At 33.7% G+C, this 21,422-nt stretch overlaps 3 protein-coding genes across 3 annotated transcripts; all 3 read left to right on the top strand.

Annotated features, from left to right (window-relative positions):
• On the top strand, positions 1 to 6,192 carry LOC128218010 (uncharacterized). The gene is made up of 2 exons (XM_052925503.1): positions 1 to 507; positions 1,029 to 6,192. Exons 1-2 carry the CDS (start codon positions 194 to 196, stop codon positions 2,365 to 2,367), a joined length of 1,653 nt encoding a protein of 550 aa, XP_052781463.1. The 5' UTR covers positions 1 to 193; the 3' UTR covers positions 2,368 to 6,192.
• Positions 6,193 to 11,849: 5,657 nt separating this feature from the next.
• On the top strand, positions 11,850 to 16,655 carry LOC128218033 (uncharacterized). Its single transcript, XM_052925545.1, has 2 exons — positions 11,850 to 12,323; positions 12,933 to 16,655. The coding sequence occupies exons 1-2, from the start codon at positions 12,010 to 12,012 to the stop codon at positions 14,272 to 14,274; spliced, it is 1,656 nt and encodes a 551-aa protein (XP_052781505.1). The 5' UTR covers positions 11,850 to 12,009; the 3' UTR covers positions 14,275 to 16,655.
• Positions 16,656 to 19,234: 2,579 nt separating this feature from the next.
• On the top strand, positions 19,235 to 21,422 carry LOC128216258 (uncharacterized). Its single transcript, XM_052922828.1, has 3 exons — positions 19,235 to 19,594; positions 19,932 to 20,300; positions 20,440 to 21,422. Exons 1-3 carry the CDS (start codon positions 19,500 to 19,502, stop codon positions 21,281 to 21,283), a joined length of 1,308 nt encoding a protein of 435 aa, XP_052778788.1. The 5' UTR covers positions 19,235 to 19,499; the 3' UTR covers positions 21,284 to 21,422.

Below are 21,422 nucleotides of genomic sequence, written 5' to 3' on the forward strand. Positions count from 1 at the left end.
TGTCGCCCAGCGGCTGCGATTAACAAATTAATGTGACTTGTACTTCCTTAAATACTGATTATGTTCGTGAAGACTTTGTAACTTGTCATCACTTTCAAATAGTTGTGATAATTTAGATTGATTTAACACAGATTTATTGGACATTTAAGAGTTTAACTAAACAATAACACTAGTTCAATAATAAGACGAAAAAATGGCCTCTGGAAGTTCATCTTTTTACAAGGGATCTGACCTGATTCACGACTACAGTTGCTTCACATGTGAGGAAAATGACCTGAACACTGAAGCCCAGCACTTCTGCCCAAAGTGTGAACACTATCTGTGTGACAAGTGTGTGAAGATACATGGAGATTATTTCAAGAAGCATGTTGTGTATGGGCGTAGAGATATGCAGAAGTGGGCGGGGTTCTCCATGGATAGATGTGCTCAGCATGGCAAAGAGCTGGAGGTCCACTGTGATGACAACCAGGAACTTTGCTGCAGTGTTTGTGTGGCCTTTAACCATAGGTAATATTTTAACCACATGTGTCATTGTGATTACTGTTATCTGAGACTTATTATAATCCATAAAAGTAATCTGTACATGTTGATGGACAGCTCCTGCGGGGTAAGTTATCTACCCCCAAAAGTCAAGGTTATGGCTCACGCCTATAGATATATATTTGTTTTATTATTTTATTTTATTTTTGTTGGGGGTGGAGGTGGTGTCAGAACAAGGTAGATACCATAGTCAACAAGCTTATGAAAAAAATACTTCGCAGAACAAAGTTTGAAATAATTGTCTTTGCTATGATTTAACTCGTTATAAACTTCTTAAAAACCTCTATTTATTCGTCCGTATGTTTCTGACAAATTTGTGATAAGCATCCTAGTTGACAAGACATTTTGAAAATAACACACACAGAATAAACTAGAAATATATGCAAATATATGATACCTGAAGATGTATCTGTTAATAAGCAGAAATACGTTCTGATTTTCCTTTCGTGCAATTATGATACTATCCATCACTTGTCCATGTTTTCCAGACTATGTAGCAGTATCAGTCACCTACGTGACCTGGCCAGAGGCTTCCTAAATACAGCGGAGTTTAAGCAGCTGCCAGCCGCAGTGGACAAGATGAGGAGCAGGCTGGATGAGCTCAAAAATGAGAGGATGAAAGACCAAACGTCACTGAATGACTCCCACAAGAACATCATTTCTGAAATCAAGGATCTCCGCAAAGAAATAAACCAGATCTTAGACAAGCTGGAGAAGAGGACAGTTGAACAGTTGGATAGCATGATGGAAGATTTAGAAAAGTCAATAAAAGATGACTTAGAAGCCTGTGCCCATATGCATGACAAACTCGGTATAATGATTGCGAAACTCAAGAAGAGTGCTAGCAAAAACAAGGAGAGCAGTTCTTACATAGGATTCAGAAAATGCGAGTCTAAATTGAGTGAAGCTAATTGTCTAGTACAAGAAATAAAGGAAAAAGAACGAATGAAGTTCAAATCTGATGAAAATGTATTACCATTTCTGAGAAACCTGAACAGCCTTGGAAATGTTGATAATGTTTATGTGTATAAGGCTCAGAGTTCAAGTCTGTATAAAGTTCACATGTATAAGTGCAATATTGAAGGTATATGTGAGTTACCAAGTGGAGAGGTGGTTATTGCTGAACGTAACAACGACAGATTAATGCTTCTGAACAGGCAGTTCGAGGTCATTGGTCACTGTCATCTCCCTCTTCCTCCTCGACACATGTGTCACACCAAAGGCAGTGAAGTAGCAGTAGCTGTAACTGGCATTGATGCATCTACCATCTCCACTATGCATGCGATCCACTTCCACGCATTGACGAAAGGGAAGCTGCAGTCAGTGAGAAAGTTCACCATAGACTTTCAGTGCATATCCATTGCCCACCACCTGGAAAAGCTGTATTTGTGCTCCTTCAATGCCCTTTACCTGTACACTATGAATGGAAACATCATACAGAAACTATATGAAGACAATTCTTCTTACCGCACAATGCATAATTGTGCTGTCTCTCCTGATGGGGAGAGAATTTATGTGACAAATCAAATCCACTCTAAATTTATAACTCTTGATACATCTGGTCAGGTGTTATCTACAGTAGAAGATCCTGACCTAAAATATCCAAGTGGACTTTGTGTCAGCCCCAGTGGCCATGTGTTTGTGTGCGGGGAGACGTCTAACACTGTGGTACAGGTGGTTCCAGAGGGGAGAAAGAAGCTGGTCATAGTGGCCAGGGAAGTTGATGGCTTGTGTAGCCCTCATTCAGTGTGGTTCAGTGAACAAACCTCCACCCTCATTATTGGGAATCTGTCAAATAACAGCATCACAGTTGTCAAATTGTGTTGAAATACCAATCAGATTTTGGTATGGAAAGAAAAACCCTTGAAAGAAGATGTCCTTATTTTTTAAATGTGCAAGGATGGCATGCTTTCTACTGTTTGTTATAAATATGTTTTCATTAACAGTTTGCATTATTTCTTTTTCAAATGTTTTGTAGGAATGGAAATCATTATTTTATGTCATTAATTATGCATGGCATATATGTTTTATCGAATGGCTGTTTTGTGAACTATTTCTTTTGTATACATGAAATCATATGAAAGATGCAATCTTAATCCCAAGTAGGATTTACCACAATTACTACAATCATTTTGATGTACCAAAAAGATAAATAAATGTCGAAAACAATGGTTCTTATGAAGGATACCGAGTTTATTTTGATAGAATGGTGCAAAAAAACACGGCATTTCTACCTTATGAGACAAAAGTACATCATAGTAAATCTTTTAGCACTCACCAATCACTTAATAGTTTTGCGTTTTCAGCTATTAAATACCCATTACAATCTTGTTCTAAGTAATTCATATTTTCCTTAAATGTATTATTTACTAAGTAGTTAAAGGTTTTTCACTCAAAATTTATGTTTGTATTATATGTGTATGTATTGATTTTGAATAAGAGAGTGTCACTTTAAACATTATTTGATTTAAATTAAGATGTAACATGTTGTCGATTTTCAAATATTAAAAGTGCATAATCACAATTTTTTATCAAAGTCCGAATGACTTATTGATAACGGATTTCACTGTAAAGATAGCATTTTTTAATAGATGATATATTTAATTGTATAGGTGATGGATTTCATTGTATAGATAAAGAAGTTCATTGACATTATAAATTAATTTCATTTTGTAGAATTTCCACTGTATTTAAAGATGATAAGGAGTTTTATCAGTTTATACTATGTTTGTGTGATATATATATTAATAACTAATTACTGAGTAAATTTAGTTGTATCTTTTATTCCTAGTTGTAACTTTTAACTCGAGTGAAGTTAGGTTTGAAATTATAACTTGTGCTCATTCAAAACAAGTAACCAAGAGAAACCTGTAAGAAAGCAATTAGTACTTAATTTAGTAGAAGCTAGTGGTTATCCTGAAAAATCCACAGGAAACTGAATGTACAATTTAAATTGTGCTTGATATCAGAAAATTTTAAATAACCAATTTCAATATTTATGATGTATTGTATGGAACTTAATGAACAATTTCAACATTGATGATGTACTGTGAAGAAATTAATGGATACTTTCAGTGTTAATAAAGCAATGTTAAGACCTTCATGAATAATTTCAGTGTTAATAAAGTAATGTTAAGACCTTAATGAACAATTTCAATGTTAATATGTAATGTTAAGAACTTCATGAACAATTTTAGTATTAATGATGTAATGTTAAGAACTTAATGAACACTTGCAATGCAAATGATGTAATGTAAGAATTTAATGAACACTTTCAGTGTTAATGATGTAATGTTAAGAACTTAATGAACGATTTCAGTATTAATGCTTTTATATTCATATCATACAATCCAATCAATGTGTTTGGTTGAAGTCACTGTAAACAGACCAACTAAGTTCTGCCAGTCGGTTAACTCCTGTATGATTTTATGCAAATCATAGCCGTTGTTCTACTTAGAAATTATGGATAAAGTTTTTGCGTGCAAGTACCATTACTTTCATATCTCACCAAAATATTTGTCCTGTTAAGTTATTTATAACCCTTGTTCGAAGTTTTGCATGTAATTTCCACGAAGACCATTTATCCCAAAAGTTAAATATATCATAGACCAAGCGGCGTTTGCAGGACAACTTTTGTTTTCTTGTTGCAGAGTGTTTTTTTAAAGACATCCGGGATTCACATTGCTGATTTCACAAGTGTGTGTTTACTTTATAGGATGTTTAAAACCTTGTCGTTTTAAGTGTTGTGCGTTTAGTGGCTAATATATCTTATTATCCTGTATCACTAGTTCTTTTTACTTTTTTCAAAACGCATCCAAGATGTCCCAAGCCTTTTACAAAGCTTTTGGCCGGTATAAATAAAACATTTTATGTCATTTCTTAACTTGAACCGATATTAAAACGTTCAAAGTCAAATTAAAAGAAGATGAATGTGTATTCAATAACATTTGTGAAAATAAAGTATTTCAGATATGATTATTATATCAAACGACAAGTAATATATTTAAAAAGGAAATGACCTAAGTTACTAATGTATTATTCCGGTCCTAAACAAAGATTTTGGGAGGGGGGATATTGTTTTGGCATTGTTCTTCCATCTTTTCTTCTTCTGTCCTTGTGTCCATTTGTTATTGTGTTTATCATATTTTAGTAGTAGTAAGTCATACAATGTTCAAACTTGGTCAAAACGTTCCCCTTGATGAAACCTCGACCGCTTGTAATGTTAACATTTAGAACACATTTGAGGCATGATATGTTGTCCACTTCTCTTCAAACTTAACACATATAAGGTCACTTAGGTAAATCTTACTTTTATATTTGTACCAGTATCATGGTAATAATTTGTCAGCTTATAATCAAACCTAGAAAAAATGATACTTTTGATGAAATCTCACCACGTTTTTAAAGTGGTTAACATGTTGAAATCTAAGAGGCAATGCAACAGGTCCAGTAGTTATGCAACTTAATCAGAATATTTTCTTGATAAAATCATTGAATAGTTTAAAACTGCGTCATATGAGGTCAACATCTATGTCACAAGGTCAAATCTTTGAAAAATCCTGTACGGAACCAAATAGTGGCATAGTTTGGTCAGAAAATGTTAAAACCGTGGTCAGTATGTTCCCCTTGGTATAATCAAGGTAGACATTCAAAGCGGATCACATGAGGTCAAAAACTAGGTCATTAGGTCCAATCTAAGAGAAATATTGGAAACAAACACGGGCAATATATCTGCTTCAACCTTTATGAAACTTATGCAGAATATATATCTCCATAAAATCTTGTTTAGGTTTGACTTGGGGCTGAAACCAAAGCTTGAATTCTATTTGATCTACTTTGCCTATTTTGGCGGTAAATATCTATTCAAAGAATTTGCGTGTTTTAGTTTGATTGTGAGCACATACGTTTCATCCCTGAGTCTGTTTTCCGTGTCTATAAGGGTATATTCCCGCTTTATAGGGTTCTGTTTTCTATTTATATAAGGGTATTTTCACGGTGTTTATGGTTATATTTCCTCTAAATATATGGGTATTTTCCCGGGTATATAATTATGGTTCTATTTCCTGTGTATAGGGGCACCACTGGCCCTCAGCCATTATTTAATGCTGGTTTGGTTTTGAAAAACAAAACTTTTAAATTTTTCTCCATTATTTTATAATATAAAGCTAAGAGTTTATACTTATTTGTTTGTAAAAGTAAGATGAAATCTTAGTAAAATCTTAATAATAACGAATGAGCGGATTGAGCGTAGCCGACGAGCCCTTCTTTATTATTAAATGTTACTTCAGGTCATCTTTCTGACTTAAAATACAACTTCATTGGCTTCATTGTCATCGCAAATTCTGATACAGGGAATGTGTATCGGATGAGTGGCAGAAGGCGGACCTTCAAACACCCGCAAAAGCTGAGATACTTTATGAATAAGCCTTGTACTTAATGATTGTTTATCTGCTATTTGAAAATGTAGGTTGTATTCTTAGAACTAACTATTATTTCAAAGGGTTTGAATAGTATTTACTTTAAAATTGAGTTATTTGCTTGAGCTTTATCCATCAAACTTCTTTTATTAGGCAAGTGTTTCTTAAAATGTTTCTGTTAAAATAACTATAAGTTATATGCTTAAGAACATCTATACAATTAATGTAAGTATTACTGGTGTTGTTAAACGCATCAAAAACATTTTTATATTCAAACATGTATGTATATTGTATTAGTAGCTTTTTGCTTTCAAAAATAAAAACCAATTTATTCATTCTTCGTTATTATTTTAAGGTGACATCAAATATCCGTGACATAGCAACCCTATAATATAATTACGTCAGTGACTTCAGCCTCATTTAATTTGAACATGACCACACAATCCCTAAATTGGATTGTTATTAGAAGTAAAATAAACATGGAACATTTAAGAAACCACTTCCCGATATTGGTGTTGTGACCAGGATCATCGTCCAGAACATTGTCAATCGAGCAGAATCTGATGGATAACCAAAATGTGTTAAATTCATCTGTGATAAACCTCTACAATATTTTAAAGTAAAGGCAACATGTGCCTTTATATTTGTAGAGTTAGTACTAAGGCGAGTTTGAATCCTATACTAAACTCAAAATCCTTACATCTATAAAGTGCAACGAGTGACACAGCTTCACGACATCATTACCATTATGCATTTCCAACAACTTGTCTAATTCTTCGTGATTTGTTTGTGCTGAAGTATATATAAAGGTAGGAGTGGTATAGTGGCGTAGGTGTCCGCAAAAGAACGGATTTCTGCCAAGGAATTGAACTCGACAAAGGATTTATAAGCTATCAGCTTTCGTCCATTCTGCCCAGAAAATGAACTCGACAGTAGCTTTGGTAACAAACGACCAGAAATAAAATGAATTTACCTCCCCTTAACACATTTTTCATAATCATTGCTTGATCGGGCAATGAAATGAAACTTGAAATATAGATAGATGGCGATGAAACGAAGTGCAGTGCAGTGCACAAAATCCATAATTTCGCCCAACATTTCTCGTGTGTAATCTGCCTTTTACCTGATACCTTTTTTTGGAAGTCCAGGGTTCTAGTATGTGCCCCATCTTGGAAAATAGATAAGCGATTGAAATAAGGCTATAATAATTGGTATATTGGCAATGAAATTTAGTGCAGTGCACAAAAATCATAATCTTTCCTTGGATATTTTTAAGTTATTTCCTCTTCACCGACATTGAATGTGATATTTTTCGACTATCGCTGCTTTCTTGGGTCATATTTTGGAAAGAACAATTGAGATCTGTTTTATAATGTGAACTATATCATATGGCTAAATAAAAAGCATTGATGCCAAACTAAGCTGATTCTGAGACAAAACAATAAAAAATCGGTAATTTTTCGAGAGAGCAGCTTTAATACAAAAAATTAATTTTACATTACTCAGGTGTTAAATAATTATACAAATAGTTATTTAATGATAATATTTTTACGTTATCTTTCTTAACCAACTTAAGACTATGTTTAATTAATCGATGACTTATACTTGTTCTGAGAATTTAAAATGCCTAATAAAGAGATAATGTAAATTATGTACCTGTGTTATTCGACTTACAAATTCTGGTAGAGGAATTGCATGAAAATATAACTGCAAAAACATCATGTATTGCAATGCAACTTTTCTCAACCATGCAACATACTAAATTATTCAAGTTAGATCATTTCAGTTTGCATATAATGCAAATTATGGCCCTTTAATTTTCAACTTCAAAACTCTGGTTGAGTTTGTGGATGTAAGCACATTTAAGTTCATATCTAAATAAATGCTTCATGTATTGCAATGAAACTTCAAACCTTCCAACATTCGTAATAAATTGAATTAGATTACTCCAATTTGCAAATAATGCAAATGGCATCCCTTTTTTATTCGACTTAAACATTCTGGTTCAAGATTTGAATGTAAGCATGGACTATTAGTATCTCAGCAATTTTTTGATGAATTGCATTCAAATTTTATACAATGGCTACCAACCATCCATCAAAATTAAGACATCAGTGCCACTTAGGATTAAATATTTAGAAAAAAAATAAAGAGATAGTATATAACTATGATAGAGTCTCATATAAATTCTGATAAATTCCTGAGGTCCACAATCATAATAAAGAGATAGTATATTACTATGATAGAGTCTCATATGAAGTCTGATAAATTCCTGAGGTCCACATGATGCTTTATTATGGGAAAAACAACGAAAGTTCCAGCTGGTCAAACGACTTATTTCTTCTACTCGGCTTTATAGATCTACAATTGCGTTGCCGTTGTGGCATGAAATTCCTTAGACCCGTGAAATGTGTCATACTTAACCATACTGCGCATGTGCAGACGGGGGTCAATGATAATCGATATATAATATTTATATGTGGTTGGCAATGTCATCCCTTGGTTAATATTAATATATGGTTAGTAAGGTCATCCCTTGGTAAATATTTACAGATATGGTTAGTTATGTCATCCCTTGGTTAATATTTACATATATGGTAAGTAACGTCATCCCTTGGTAAATATTTACAGATATGGGATATTATATGGTTAGTAATGTCATCCCTTGGTTAATATTTACATATATGGTTAGTAATGTCATCCCTTGGTTAATATTTACATATATGGGTAAATATATGGTTAATTATGTCATCCCTTGGTAAATATTTACATATGGTTAGAAATGTCATCCCTTTGTTAATATTTTAAAATATGGTTAATTATGTCATCCTTTGATTTATGTTTACATATATGGGTAAGTATATGGTTAGTTATGTCATCCCTTGGTTTAGTTTTTACATATATGGTTAGTAATGTCGTCCCGTGGTAAATTTTTACATATATGGTTAGTAATTCCATCCCTTGGTTAATATTTACATATATGGTTAGTTATGTCACCCGTTGGTAATTTTTTACATATATGGTTAGTAATGTCATCCCTTTGTAATTTTTTACATATATGGTTAGTAATGTCATCCTTTGGTTAATATTTACATATATGGTTAGCAATGTCATCCCTTGGTTAATATTTAAAAATATGGTTAATTATGTCATCCTTTGATTTATGTTTACATATATGGGTAAATATATGGTTAGTTATGTCATCCCTTGGTTTAGTTTTTACATATATGGTTAGTTATGTCACCCGTTGGTATTTTTTTACATTTATGGTTAGTAATGTCATCCCTTTGTAATTTTATATATATATGGTTAGTAATGTCATTCCTTGGTTAATATTTACATTTAGGGTTAGTAATGTAGTCCCTTGGTTAATATTTACATATATGGTTAGTAATGTCATCCCTTGGTCAATATTTACATATATGGTTAGTAATGTCATCCCTTGGTTAATATTTACATATATGGTTTGTAATGTCATCCCTTGGTTAATATTTACATATATGGTTAGTAATGTCATCCCTTGGTAAATATTTACAGATATGGGATATTATATGGTTAGTAATGTCATCCCTTGGTTAATATTTACATATATGGTTAGTAATGTCATCCCTTGGTTAATATTTACGTATATGGTTTGTAATGTTATCCCTTGGTTAATATTTACATATATGGTTAGTAATGTCATCCCTTGGTAATTTTTTACATATATGGTTAGTAATGTCATCCCTTGGTTAATATTTACATATATGGTTTGTAATGTCATCCGTTGGTAATTTTTTACATATATGGTTATTAATGTCATCCCTTGGTTAATATCTACATGTGGTTAAGTGCCCCTTATACCAAAAGAAATTTAAAAATATAGATTTTCAATTTTATATTTGGAAAAGACAATGTGGCCAACAATTTTGACTTTTATTTTAAATTGATTGAACAAATGACATTGGCGGAATAATTGATCAATATGTCTCGAGATCTTATACCTTGAACTTACATGTAATGAAATAATTGAGTATATTTCTTACATAAACATTGATCAACATTTCCATATTGGTCATCTCCGCAATTTTCGAGTTCTATATTAAAAGTTAAGATTGTTCAGACATCTTAGCAGTATATTTTACTGCATGGTTCATAATCGCATAAAATATTCATACTTCTATTACATGTGACTTGAGTGTAGACAAAAATGTTAATTTCCATTTCTAAACCTTACACATTTCTTTTCAATATCTTAAAAATACTTCTTGTCATTTCTTCTCTTTAGACTTAAAGATGCACTCTTACTCCCAAATAAGATTCACCAAAATTTATAATATTGTTTTAATATTCAAAACAGAATGATAAAATGTCGAAAACATTGGTTAGTGTGAAGGATACCGAGTTTAATTGGAAATAAATGAGCTTAAAACACGGTATTTCTACCTTTTGAGACTATAGTAGAACACAGTTAATCTTTAAGCATTCACCAATCATTTAATATTTTTGCGCTTTCTGCTATTAAATTTATGGTTACGATCTTGTTAACCACACTTTATATTTTACCAGAAATGCATTATTTAGTATGTAGTTAAAGGTTTATCAGTCAAAATTGATATTTGTAATACATGTGTATATATTGATTTTGAATATTAGTGTCACTTTAAACAATTCTGTCATTTCGGCTATTACCAATACCAACAATATATTAATGCAAATGTTGATAGTGTATTACGCATGTTCTGTATATGATATGTTCTAAAGTATGTATGTTCCACAGCTTATAATATGATTATTTTTCAACCACTGTTTTCTAAGTCATTACTCTGTGTCCACATACTTTTAAACTACTATATATGTTATTTTATTCTTATGTTTGGACTTTAAGAACATGTTTATTTCAGAATCATGGTTTACTTTTCACACTTAGTAGTTTGTACCATGCACACTTTCAAATTCTTTAAACAGCTTTCTTGTTTCCTTATGCATGCCTATAACTCTTATACGCCACACAATAAGGAACTCATGCATAACCAACTTCTTTAAGTTTATATTAAATGTATTTTTGCTTAAATCTGTTACATATGCAAACATTTTTTATGTGCTATGTTTTTCAGTTAGAAACAATGGCTTTGTAACACTTCATTATAACAGTCAATTTGTTTCGCAGATTATTAGCCAAATGTGTACATCGTTTGAAACTTTTTGGATAAACCTTAGGGGCTACTCTTGTTTAAAGTCAACATTTCATCAAAGTTCTCCAAAATCACAACGTTGCGAATTTTGCACAGACTTGACCAAATGATTTTGGCATATTTAACATTTCAACTATAATATCAGCCACTCCAAAAGAAAGCCACCACTGTGGCCATGTTGTGTTTTATATATGTGTGTATATTGACACAGTTCATGAATAAAGTTATTTTGTACAGTTATCGTTTCTGTCATATTTATACCATCAATTGTCGTGTCATTTTGTACGATTGCTATTGTATTTACAACGGTTTTCATTACAGTTCCAAACAACGGTCCAATACTGTCATCTTTTAAGTTATAACTTCCTTTCACTGCCATCTATAATCATTGTTAGCCTTTACTTCATCGACTTATTTCTGACCCGACATATATACATGTATAACCAATAGTTGTCCCGCGCTAACATCCAATTGCTGCATCTTACAGCAACTGTTGTACTTGTGTAACCCCTATTGACTTTTTGAAATAAAATATTATTGAAATCTGCTAGCCCATGTCCATACTTAAATTTAATCTCAAGTTACGCACAGTGGTTATTATGTTTATTACGGTCTTGTAAGTTTATCGATATAATTGATTTGTGAATAATTTTACTTCCTGGTCTTTTGAAATACATAGGGTAGTCAGTTTAAACATGCCGTAGCATTGGCGCACAGTGCTGTGATCGACTGATTTATGTGACAAATGCTAATTGTGGTAGTGAAGGCTTTGTCAATTGTCAACCCTTACGAAAAGTTGTGATAATTTTAATTGATGCCAGATTCATTGGACATTCAAGGGTTTAAATAAACATTTATTTTATAATAAGAAAGAAAACATGGCCTCCCGAGGTTCATCCATATACAAGGGATCTGACCTGATTCACGAGTACAGTTGTTCCAAGTGTGAGGAAAATGACCTAAACACGGAAGCCCAGCACTTCTGTCCCGAGTGCGAACACTATCTGTGTGACAAGTGTGTGGGGATTCATGGGGATTATTTCAAGAAGCATGTTGTGTATGGGCGTGACGACATTCAGAAATGGGCGGAATTCTCCATGGACAGATGTGCACAGCATGGCAAAGAGCTAGAGGTCCACTGTGATGATCACCAGGAACTTTGCTGCTGTGTTTGTGTAGCCCTTAACCATAGGTGAGAGTTTAACCACATGTGATAACTGTTACCAGTCTTATTATCATCTAAATACAGTTACATGTACATGTTGATGGACAACTCTTGTGATGTTGGTTATTAGCACCAATAAGTCAAGGTTAAGCTCAACAGCCATATATATATATATATATATATATATTATTTTATTTTATTTTTATTTATTTATTTTTATTTTATTTTATTTTATTTTTTTTTGGGGGGGGGGGGCGGGCGGTGTCAGTACAACAGGATATCGTAGATGAAAGGTTGAAATGATTGTCTAAACTATGATTTAAGTGTAATAGTTTTCTTACACACCTTTATTCATTCGACGGCATGTTTTTGACAAAGTTGCGATAAGGGGGCATAAAGTTTTAGAAAAAACACGCACACTATGAATAAGACATAAATGCAATGATAGAGGTTTATCAACAAAAGCGGAATTGCTTTATATAGAAACACAAGGAGTAAATTCGGGACGGGAAAACATTTCGACACAAGCGGAACATCGAGATATCAAAGCCCGACATAGCGATTTTCGACTGTATTTTTTAATAAGCATCCTTACGTTCCTTGATATCATCAATCTTATGAGTACATGTATTCCAGGCTATGTAGCAGCATCAGTCACCTACCTGACCTGGCCAGAGGCTTCCATTGTACATCAGAGTTCAAGCAGCTGCCAGCAGCAGTGGAAAAGATGAGGATCAGACTGGATGAGCTCAAGAATGACCGTTTGAAAGAACAAGCCTCACTGAATGACTCCTACAAGAACAGCATTGCTGAAATCAAGGCTCTCCGCAAAGAAATAAACCAGATCTTAGACAAACTGGAGAAGAGAACTGTTGAAAACTTGGAAAGCATAATGGAGGATTTAGAGAAGTCGATAAAAGATGATTTAGCAACCTTTACCCGTATGCATGACCAACTCGGTGCAATGATTGAGCAATTCAAGCAGTTTACTGACAAAAACAAGGAGAGCAGCTCTTATATTGGATTCACAAAATGCCAGTCAAAATTGAGTGAAGCTAATAGTCTTGTGCGAGAAATACGAGGAAAAAAAGGAATGAAGTTTAAATGTGATGAAAGTGGATTATTATTTTTGCGAAACCTGAACAGCTTTGGAAATGTTGAAAGTGTTAGAAAAACTGATAGTTATCATGTGTTTAAGGCTCAGAGTTCAAGTCTGTATAAGGTTAAGAAAAAGAAGGACAAGCAAAATTGTAGTATTGAAGGTATATTTGAGTTGCCAAGTGGAAAGGTGGTTATTGCTGATTATAACAATGACAAAGTAAAGCTTCTGAACAAGCAGTTTGAGGTCATTGGTTACTGTCATCTGCCTGCTCCGCAACACTTGTGTCACATCACAGACAATGATATAGCAGTAGCTGTAAGTGAATTCAACACAAATGAGGTCCACCTCCTCACAGTAACGAAAGGGAAGATAAAAGCAATGAGAAAGTTCACCACAGACCATCTATGCTGCACCATTGCCCACCACCAGGGCCAGCTCTATGTGGGCTCCAACAATGCCCTGTACCTGTACACTATGGATGGAAGTCTCATTAAGACAATATACGAAGACAATACTTCTATGCACACAGTTTATAAGTGTGTTGTCTCTCCTGATGGGGAGAGGATTTTTGTGACACATTTTACTGCTTCTAGATTACTAACACTTGATACATCTGGTCAAGTGTTATCTACAGTTGAAGATCCTGACCTACAAAGTCCATCTGGACTTTGTGTCAGTCCCAGTGGCCATGTGTTTGTGTGTGGGTTTGAGTCTAACGCTTTGGTACAGGTGGATCAGGAGGGGAGAAAGGTGTCCACAGTTGCCAGGCTGGCTGATGGCGTGTTATACCCACGGTCAGTGTGGTTCAAAGAACAAAACTCCACCCTCATTGTTGGGAATTTAGGAGACAACATCCATGTTGTCAAGTTGTGTTGAACTACCAATCAGAATCTGGTATGCAAAGAACCATTGAAAGAAGATGTCCACCTTCACTCTCATTGTTAAAATGAGCAAGGATGGCGTGTTTTCTACAATTTGTTGTAAATAAATTTCAACAGTTTGCATTTGTTTTTCAAGTTTTGTGAAGGAATGGAAAATACTATTTTGTTTCATTTATTATGCATGTCATATATATGTCAAGGAATGACTGTTCTGTGAACTGTTCCTTTTTTGTTCATGAAATGAATTTAAACATCATTGGATTTAAGTTGAAATGTAACATATTGTCGATGTTTAGATATTAAACTTCTTAATCACAAAGTTTTTTATCGAAGTCCGAATGACTTATTGATAACAGTTTTCACTGTATAGATACCATAAGATTTTAATAGACAATAAAATTAATTGTATAAACGACGGATATCAATGTATAGATAAAGAAGTTCATTGACATTATAAATTGATTTTAGTGTGTAGAATATCCACTGTATAAACAAATCTTTTTCTGTTTGATAACTAATTACAGAGTAAATTCAGTTGTTACCTCTAATCCTAGTTTTAGCTTTTAACCCAAGTTGAGTTAGGTTTCAAATTATAAACTTATAAATAAATTTAAAAAAAAAGTTTAATATTTAAGAAGAAAAGTGTGATCATAAACAACAAGTTTGATAAAGAAAAGGATTAATTAGAAAGTTGAGAAAAAACAATTTGTACAAAATTTAGTAACAGTCGTTATCCTGAATAGTTGTAATTGATGTCAGGAGCGTTTGAATGAATGATTTTAATGTTGATGATGGGCTGTAAGGAACTTAATAAACCATTTCAATGTTAATGATGTTTTCTTGGGAAATTAATCAACAATTTCAGTGTTATTAATTTACTATTAGGAAATTCATGAACACATTTAGTGTTTATGATATAATGTGATGAACTAAATGAACAATTCTCAGTGTTAATGATGTACTGTCCATATCTCACAATCCAATCAATGGGTGTGGTTAAAATCACTGTAAACAGCCGAACTAAATTTTGCAAGCCAGGTAACTCCTGCAAGATTTTATGCGAACTGTGGTGCGTAGATTATACAACTAATTATCCTGCAGCATTCTTTCTTAAATTCTTTTGTTTTCAAAACGCATCCAAGACGTCCAAATCCGATAATAAAGCTCTGGTTTAGTGTTCATAAAAACAACTTAAGTCATTTCTTAACTTAAGTCGATATCTTAAAATGGTCATTATAGTCAAATTAAAAGAAAACTGTAAGTTTTTTTAGAATAAATAAATGTTTATTCAATAACATCAATGAAAATAAAATATTGCAGATATTATTCAGTTACCATTTCAAACGACCATGGGCGGTATTCATAAAACGTCTTATTTCTTAACTTAACTCAGTTTCCAAAATCATCATATGGAAAATATAAACACTTGTGCCTTTTATTTAGTGATTTTGTACCTGTCCCTTCTTAAAGATTTTAACATTAGGGAAAAATATCATACTTATTAAAGCTCTTAAGTTTTATATCATTTATCTTTACAAATTTCTTTTTGTCTTTTCATGCAGCTACATTAACGTGTGATGATGTTATACCTGTCTTTTTTGCAGTCGGTGATAAAAGCTCATTTGAGATAATGTTATTTGTATCTGTCCTGCCGACTTCTAAACATTGTGTTCAAATAACAAATAAACAATATTCTTTTCTATTATAATACTTATTGTATTCTCCACCAAACTGAAGGTTTCGGGAGGGGGATTTTGGTTTGGCATTGCGTCTGTCCTTCTGTGCATCCGTTTTTCTCCTGTCCGGAACCATATCTTGGTAGGGATTGATCAGATAATGTTCCCCCTTTTGAAATCTTAATCGCTTGTAAAATATCAGACTCTTATGAAAAACTTTGAAACACTCTTGGGGCATTATATTTGGTCCATGATGTATCTATTATTCATTAGAATAGTTCCCCTTGATGAATTTAGAACAAATTTAAAACAGGGTTACATGTGATCAAATATTAGGTCACTATGACAAACCTTAGTGGTTATGATTGGTCAGATTATGTCCAACTTGGGAAGAATGTTACACTTGATGAAATTACACCGCAGTTGTTTAACCTGTGGTTAAAATGTCCCACTTGATGTTATCACTTTATATATTTTAGACTTTCAAAACGGTCACAATGGGTCTAAGACTAGTCAATTACGTACAATCTTAGAGAAATCTTGGCTATATATCCGCTTTAATATTCATGAAAGGGGAACATTTTCTTAATACAATCTTGGAATATTTTGTAATTATGTCTTATGGAGTCAAAAACCAGGGCACCAGATCAAATCTTAGAAAATACTTGTGAACAAAATATTCACCTAAGCTAGTCTAATGTCCAAGTTAATAAATTATATCCATTTATATCACACGAGTAAAATATATAAAAACATGAATGTCTATAGTATTAGTAACTGTTTGATTTTCAAAAATAAACACTAGTTTATTTACTTGTCTGTCTTTATTATTTTACGCTGACATCCAATATCCGAAGCGAAACAACCCAAACACACACTTTTGTTAAAATAAATATCTGCCCTGTCTGTCCGTGCGTCTGTTTGTCCAGGCCATCATAGTTGTCCATCCACATTGTTATCCTTGTGCGTTAATAAATTCAAAACCATTGAATAAATCAACGACAAAAAATAACGTTTGTTCACAGTAAGAATTATATATTACTCCTTTTGTGACAAAGTGTATATGGAATATGGAAGAGCTCCGCAGCGCAAACGCATGTGCTCGTCTGTTGTAAAAAGGTCAAACAGAAATAGGTAAACATTTTATCATGAAAACTTGTCCACACACTAATTTGAGATAAGTATGCATAACCTAGGACAATGAATTTTCAGTGGTGAACTGCCATTGACCAGTAAATCACCATTATTGTTCTTGGGGCTTAATGGTCAATGTGCAATGTCTTATGAAAAAATAATCACACACTAAGTTGAGATTTTTACCTGGGACTTCGAACATCATATGTCAGACTACGCAAGGCATAAGTTTACATATAAGAAAAAAATATAATAAAATCCGAAAACAAATTAGGATTAGAAATTCTTAAAAATCAAAAATACCTACCAACACTTTTAACCAAATAAATTTCGAAATGTCCTGTTGATTTCATAGACAGATCAGGCCTTTTCTCTGATAAGGCTGATGGGCAATTTCCCTAGACTAAATAGAGATGCAGCCTAACAGAAATGAGATAACACGCTTGAGATATTATTTATCAAACACAATAGCTACAAAAGATAAAAATCTGTATAAATTAAAAGTGATCATTTGATTACTCCCATATAATTTCTGATTTTTAAACATAAGGATTGTTTGTTTGTAGTTATTCAGTTTGATCGGCACTCTAGTCTACATCAACCTATAAAGACTTAGTGCTCTTCAATTCCTGATTCTATTATAAAGACATTCTCATAATGTGTTGGCGTGACACTAATAAACAGTTACCAATGCAAGTAAAGGGGATAACATTTAGTCTTGAATCTGAATATATCTAAAGGAAAGATTGTTTCAATCTGTTTCCAAGGATTATAAATGACAGTGAAATGCAGTAGGTTTAGTTGTAAAAACTCTGATGACTTGTTTTTACTCTTAATTTTATATGGATTGATTAAAATATCAAGGCAACACTTACAATGTTTGCAGAATGTTTCCCTTTTATACAGCTGATCAGAGTCGTGTTGTTTTCCCAGGGGTAATAACACTGTCGTCTGCCAAATGGCCGCCCAGTTGTTGGATTAATTTAACATGTATTTTAATACAATGTACTATAATAGTCATTATTAAGAAAATCCCTTTGGTATGTAGTAAATAGTTCATAGTGTGTAAAAACAACGCTGTTAGCAATTTCTCTTTTAACAAAAACAGCTTTTTCCGCCTTGAGTTTTTTCTTCTTAAACCCTTTACGAGGGAGCTGCATTTTTGGGTACAAAGAAACAAAAACGAAGCTTCTTCGCAAAGGATGCGCTTATAAATAAAACAGTTTCTTTGCAAAGAATGCGCTTATCAGTTAAAAAAAACAAAGTTTCTTTGCAAAGGATGCGCGTATTAATGAAAAACGAAGCTCCTTCGCAAAGGATGCTCTTATCAATTAAAAACATTGCGTCTCTGCTAAGAATGTGCTTATTTATAAAATACAAAGCTCCTTTGCAAAGGATGCGCTTATAAATAAAACAGTTTCTTTGCAAAGGATGCGCTTATCAGTTTAAAAAAAAGTTTCTTTGCAAAGGATGCGCGTATTAATGAAAAAACGAAGCTCCTTCGCAAGGATGCGCTTATCAATAAAAAACATTGCTTCTTTACTAAGAATGTGCTTATTTATAAAAAACAAAGCTCCTTCGCACAGGATGCGCTTATAAATAAAAAAACGAAGCTTCATCGCAAAGGATGCGCTTAGTAACGAAACTTTGAACATGTTAAAAAAAACCTAGTGAGGACGTGGTCGAATCAGGAAGTAGTCAGAAATTAATAATAACGTATTAACGACGGCTTGGACGCAGTGACGGTGTAGCTAATACATAGTAGGAAGTGAATGTATGATATCAATGTTTTTACCTTATTTTGTTTGAATAATTGAGACTATTTCTTACATTTACTTTGATCAAACAGTTCCATATCCGCAAGTCATTTCTATACAAATGTCATACTTTAAATTCTAATTTCAACTGTTGTTATTATGAATATCCCGGTCTGGTAAGATTACAGATAAAATGTATCGTTGAAGATTTTTTCTTCCTCGTCATTTGAAATGAGGGGTATCTAAGCACAGCAATGGCGCCCAGTGTTGTTATCCTCAAACATAAGCGAATTGCATCTTTTTAAAATTAATGCTAATTGTGTTAGCAAAGACATTGTGGATTTTAATCAATTTCGAATAGTTGTGGACATATTGATTAATGCTATACAGATTCAACAGATATTTAGAGTTGAAATCAACATTAATTTTATAGCATGGCCACTGGAGGTTCATCCTTTAACAAGGGATCTGACCTAATTCACGACTAAAGTTGTTTCACATGTGAGGAAAATGACCTGAACACAGAAGCCCAGCATTTCTGTCCACAGTGTGAACACTATCTGTGTGACAAGTGCGACGGGATTCATGGAGATTATTTCAAGAAGCATGTTGTGTATGGGCGTGGAGCCATTCAGAAGTGGGCGGATTGGTCAATGGACAGATGTGCCCAACATGACAAAGAGTTAGAGGTTCACTGTGATGACCACCAGGAACTTTGTTGCAGTGTTTGTGTGGCCCTTAACCATAGGTAAGAGTTAACCGCATGTGATAACTGCTACAAGTCTTATCATAAACTTTATAAAGTTACATGAACATGTTGATGGACACCTCTTGTGGTGTTGGTTATTTAGACCAATAAGTCAAGGTTATATATATATATATATATTTGTATTATTACTTTATTTAACTTTTGTTTGGGAGGGGAAAGGTCTATAAAACAAGGTAAAGGCCATAGTCAACAGTCTTATGTAAAAATTATTCGTAGATCAAAGGTTGAAATAATTGTCTTTACTTTCCTTAATAATCTTTTTAAAACATCCATATGTTCCTCTATACTATCCATCACATGAGTCAATGTATTTCAGGCTATGTAGCAGCATCAGTCACCTACCTGACTTGGCCAGAGGCTTCCTTAGTACATCAGAGTTCAAGCAGCTGCCAGCAGCAGTGGACAAGATGAAGAGCAGACTAGATGAGCTCAAGAATGAAAGGATAAAAGATCAAGGCACCCTATATGATTCTTACAAGAACATCATTGATGACATCAAGGCTCTCCGCAAAGAAATTAACCAGATCTTAGACAAACTGGAAAAGAAGACAGTTAAACAGCTGGATAACATGATTGAGGATTTAGAGAAGTCTATAAAAGATGATTTAGAAACCTTTGCTCGTATGCATGACCAACTCAGTACAATGATTGAGAAACTCAAGCAGATTACTGGCAAAAACAAGGAGTGCAGTTCTTACATTGGATTCAGAATATGCCAGTCTAAATTGAGTGAAGCCAATGGTCTTGTGCAAGAAGTACGGGAAAAGGGAATTGAAGTTTGAATCTGATAAAAGTGTACTACCATTTTTGAGAAACCTAAACAGCTTTGGAAATATTGAAAGTGTCAGAAAATATGATAGTAATCATTTGTTTAAGGCTAGGAGTTCAAGTAGGAATAAAGTTAAAAGAATGAATGACAAGGATACGTGCACTATTTTAGGTATATGTGAGTTGCCAAATGGACAGCTGGTTATTGCTGATTATTTAAATAGCAGAGTTAAACTTCTGAACAGGCAGTATGAGATCATTGATCGCTTAGATCTTCCTGCTTCCCCTCAACACTTGTGTCACACCACAGGCAGTGAAGTAGCAGTAGCTGTAAATGACTTCTCTTCTACATCAGATGAGATCCACTTCCTCACATTGACGAAAGGGAAGCTACAGAACATGAGAAAGTTCACCACAGATCATCAGTGCATATCCATTGCCCACAACAAGGGTCAGCTGTATGTGGGTTCCGGCAATGCCCTATACGTGTACGCTTTTGATGGGAGTTTCGTTAAGAAAATATATAAAGACACCTCTTTTATCCACACAGTGTATAGTTGTGCTGTCTCTCCTGATGGGGAGACAATTTATGTGGCAAATACACATGCTTCTAAACTTATAACACTTGATACATCTGGTCAAGTGTTATCTACAGTAGAGGATCCTGACCTACAAGACCCAACTGGACTATGTGTCAGCCCCAGTGGCCATGTGTTTGTGTGTGGGTCGAGGTCCAACACTGTTGTACAGGTGGACCAGGAGGAGAAAAAGAAGCTGTCCACAGTGGCCAGGGAGGCTGATGGATTGTGTAACCCTCGATCAGTCTGCTTCAGTGAACAAACCTCCAACCTCATTGTTGGTAATTATGGGGACAACATCACTGTTTTCAAGTTGCGTTAAACCATCAATCTGATTCTGGTATGCAAAGAAAAACCATGCAAAAAGATGTCCATCTTTACCTCCATTGTTTAATCCAGCGAGGATCGCATGATCCTCTTATTTGTTGTAAATAAATGAAGTGCTGTATAGCAATTGTGTC

This window comes from Mya arenaria, chromosome 14 (assembly GCF_026914265.1).
Source record: "Mya arenaria isolate MELC-2E11 chromosome 14, ASM2691426v1".
NCBI lineage: Eukaryota > Metazoa > Mollusca > Bivalvia > Myida > Myidae > Mya > Mya arenaria.

Excerpts from the sequence above, each read along its gene's own strand:
- LOC128218010 (XM_052925503.1), top strand. The coding sequence starts at position 194 with ATGGCCTCTGGAAGTTCATCTTTTTACAAGGGATCTGACCTGATTCAC. Across the intron at positions 508-1,028 it reads TGTGTGGCCTTTAACCATAG|ACTATGTAGCAGTATCAGTC; the intron begins GTAATATTTTAA and ends CATGTTTTCCAG.
- LOC128218033 (XM_052925545.1), top strand. The coding sequence starts at position 12,010 with ATGGCCTCCCGAGGTTCATCCATATACAAGGGATCTGACCTGATTCAC. Across the intron at positions 12,324-12,932 it reads TGTGTAGCCCTTAACCATAG|GCTATGTAGCAGCATCAGTC; the intron begins GTGAGAGTTTAA and ends CATGTATTCCAG.
- LOC128216258 (XM_052922828.1), top strand. The coding sequence starts at position 19,500 with ATGGACAGATGTGCCCAACATGACAAAGAGTTAGAGGTTCACTGTGAT. Across the intron at positions 19,595-19,931 it reads TGTGTGGCCCTTAACCATAG|GCTATGTAGCAGCATCAGTC; the intron begins GTAAGAGTTAAC and ends AATGTATTTCAG. Across the intron at positions 20,301-20,439 it reads ATTACTGGCAAAAACAAGGA|CTTTGGAAATATTGAAAGTG; the intron begins GTGCAGTTCTTA and ends AAACCTAAACAG.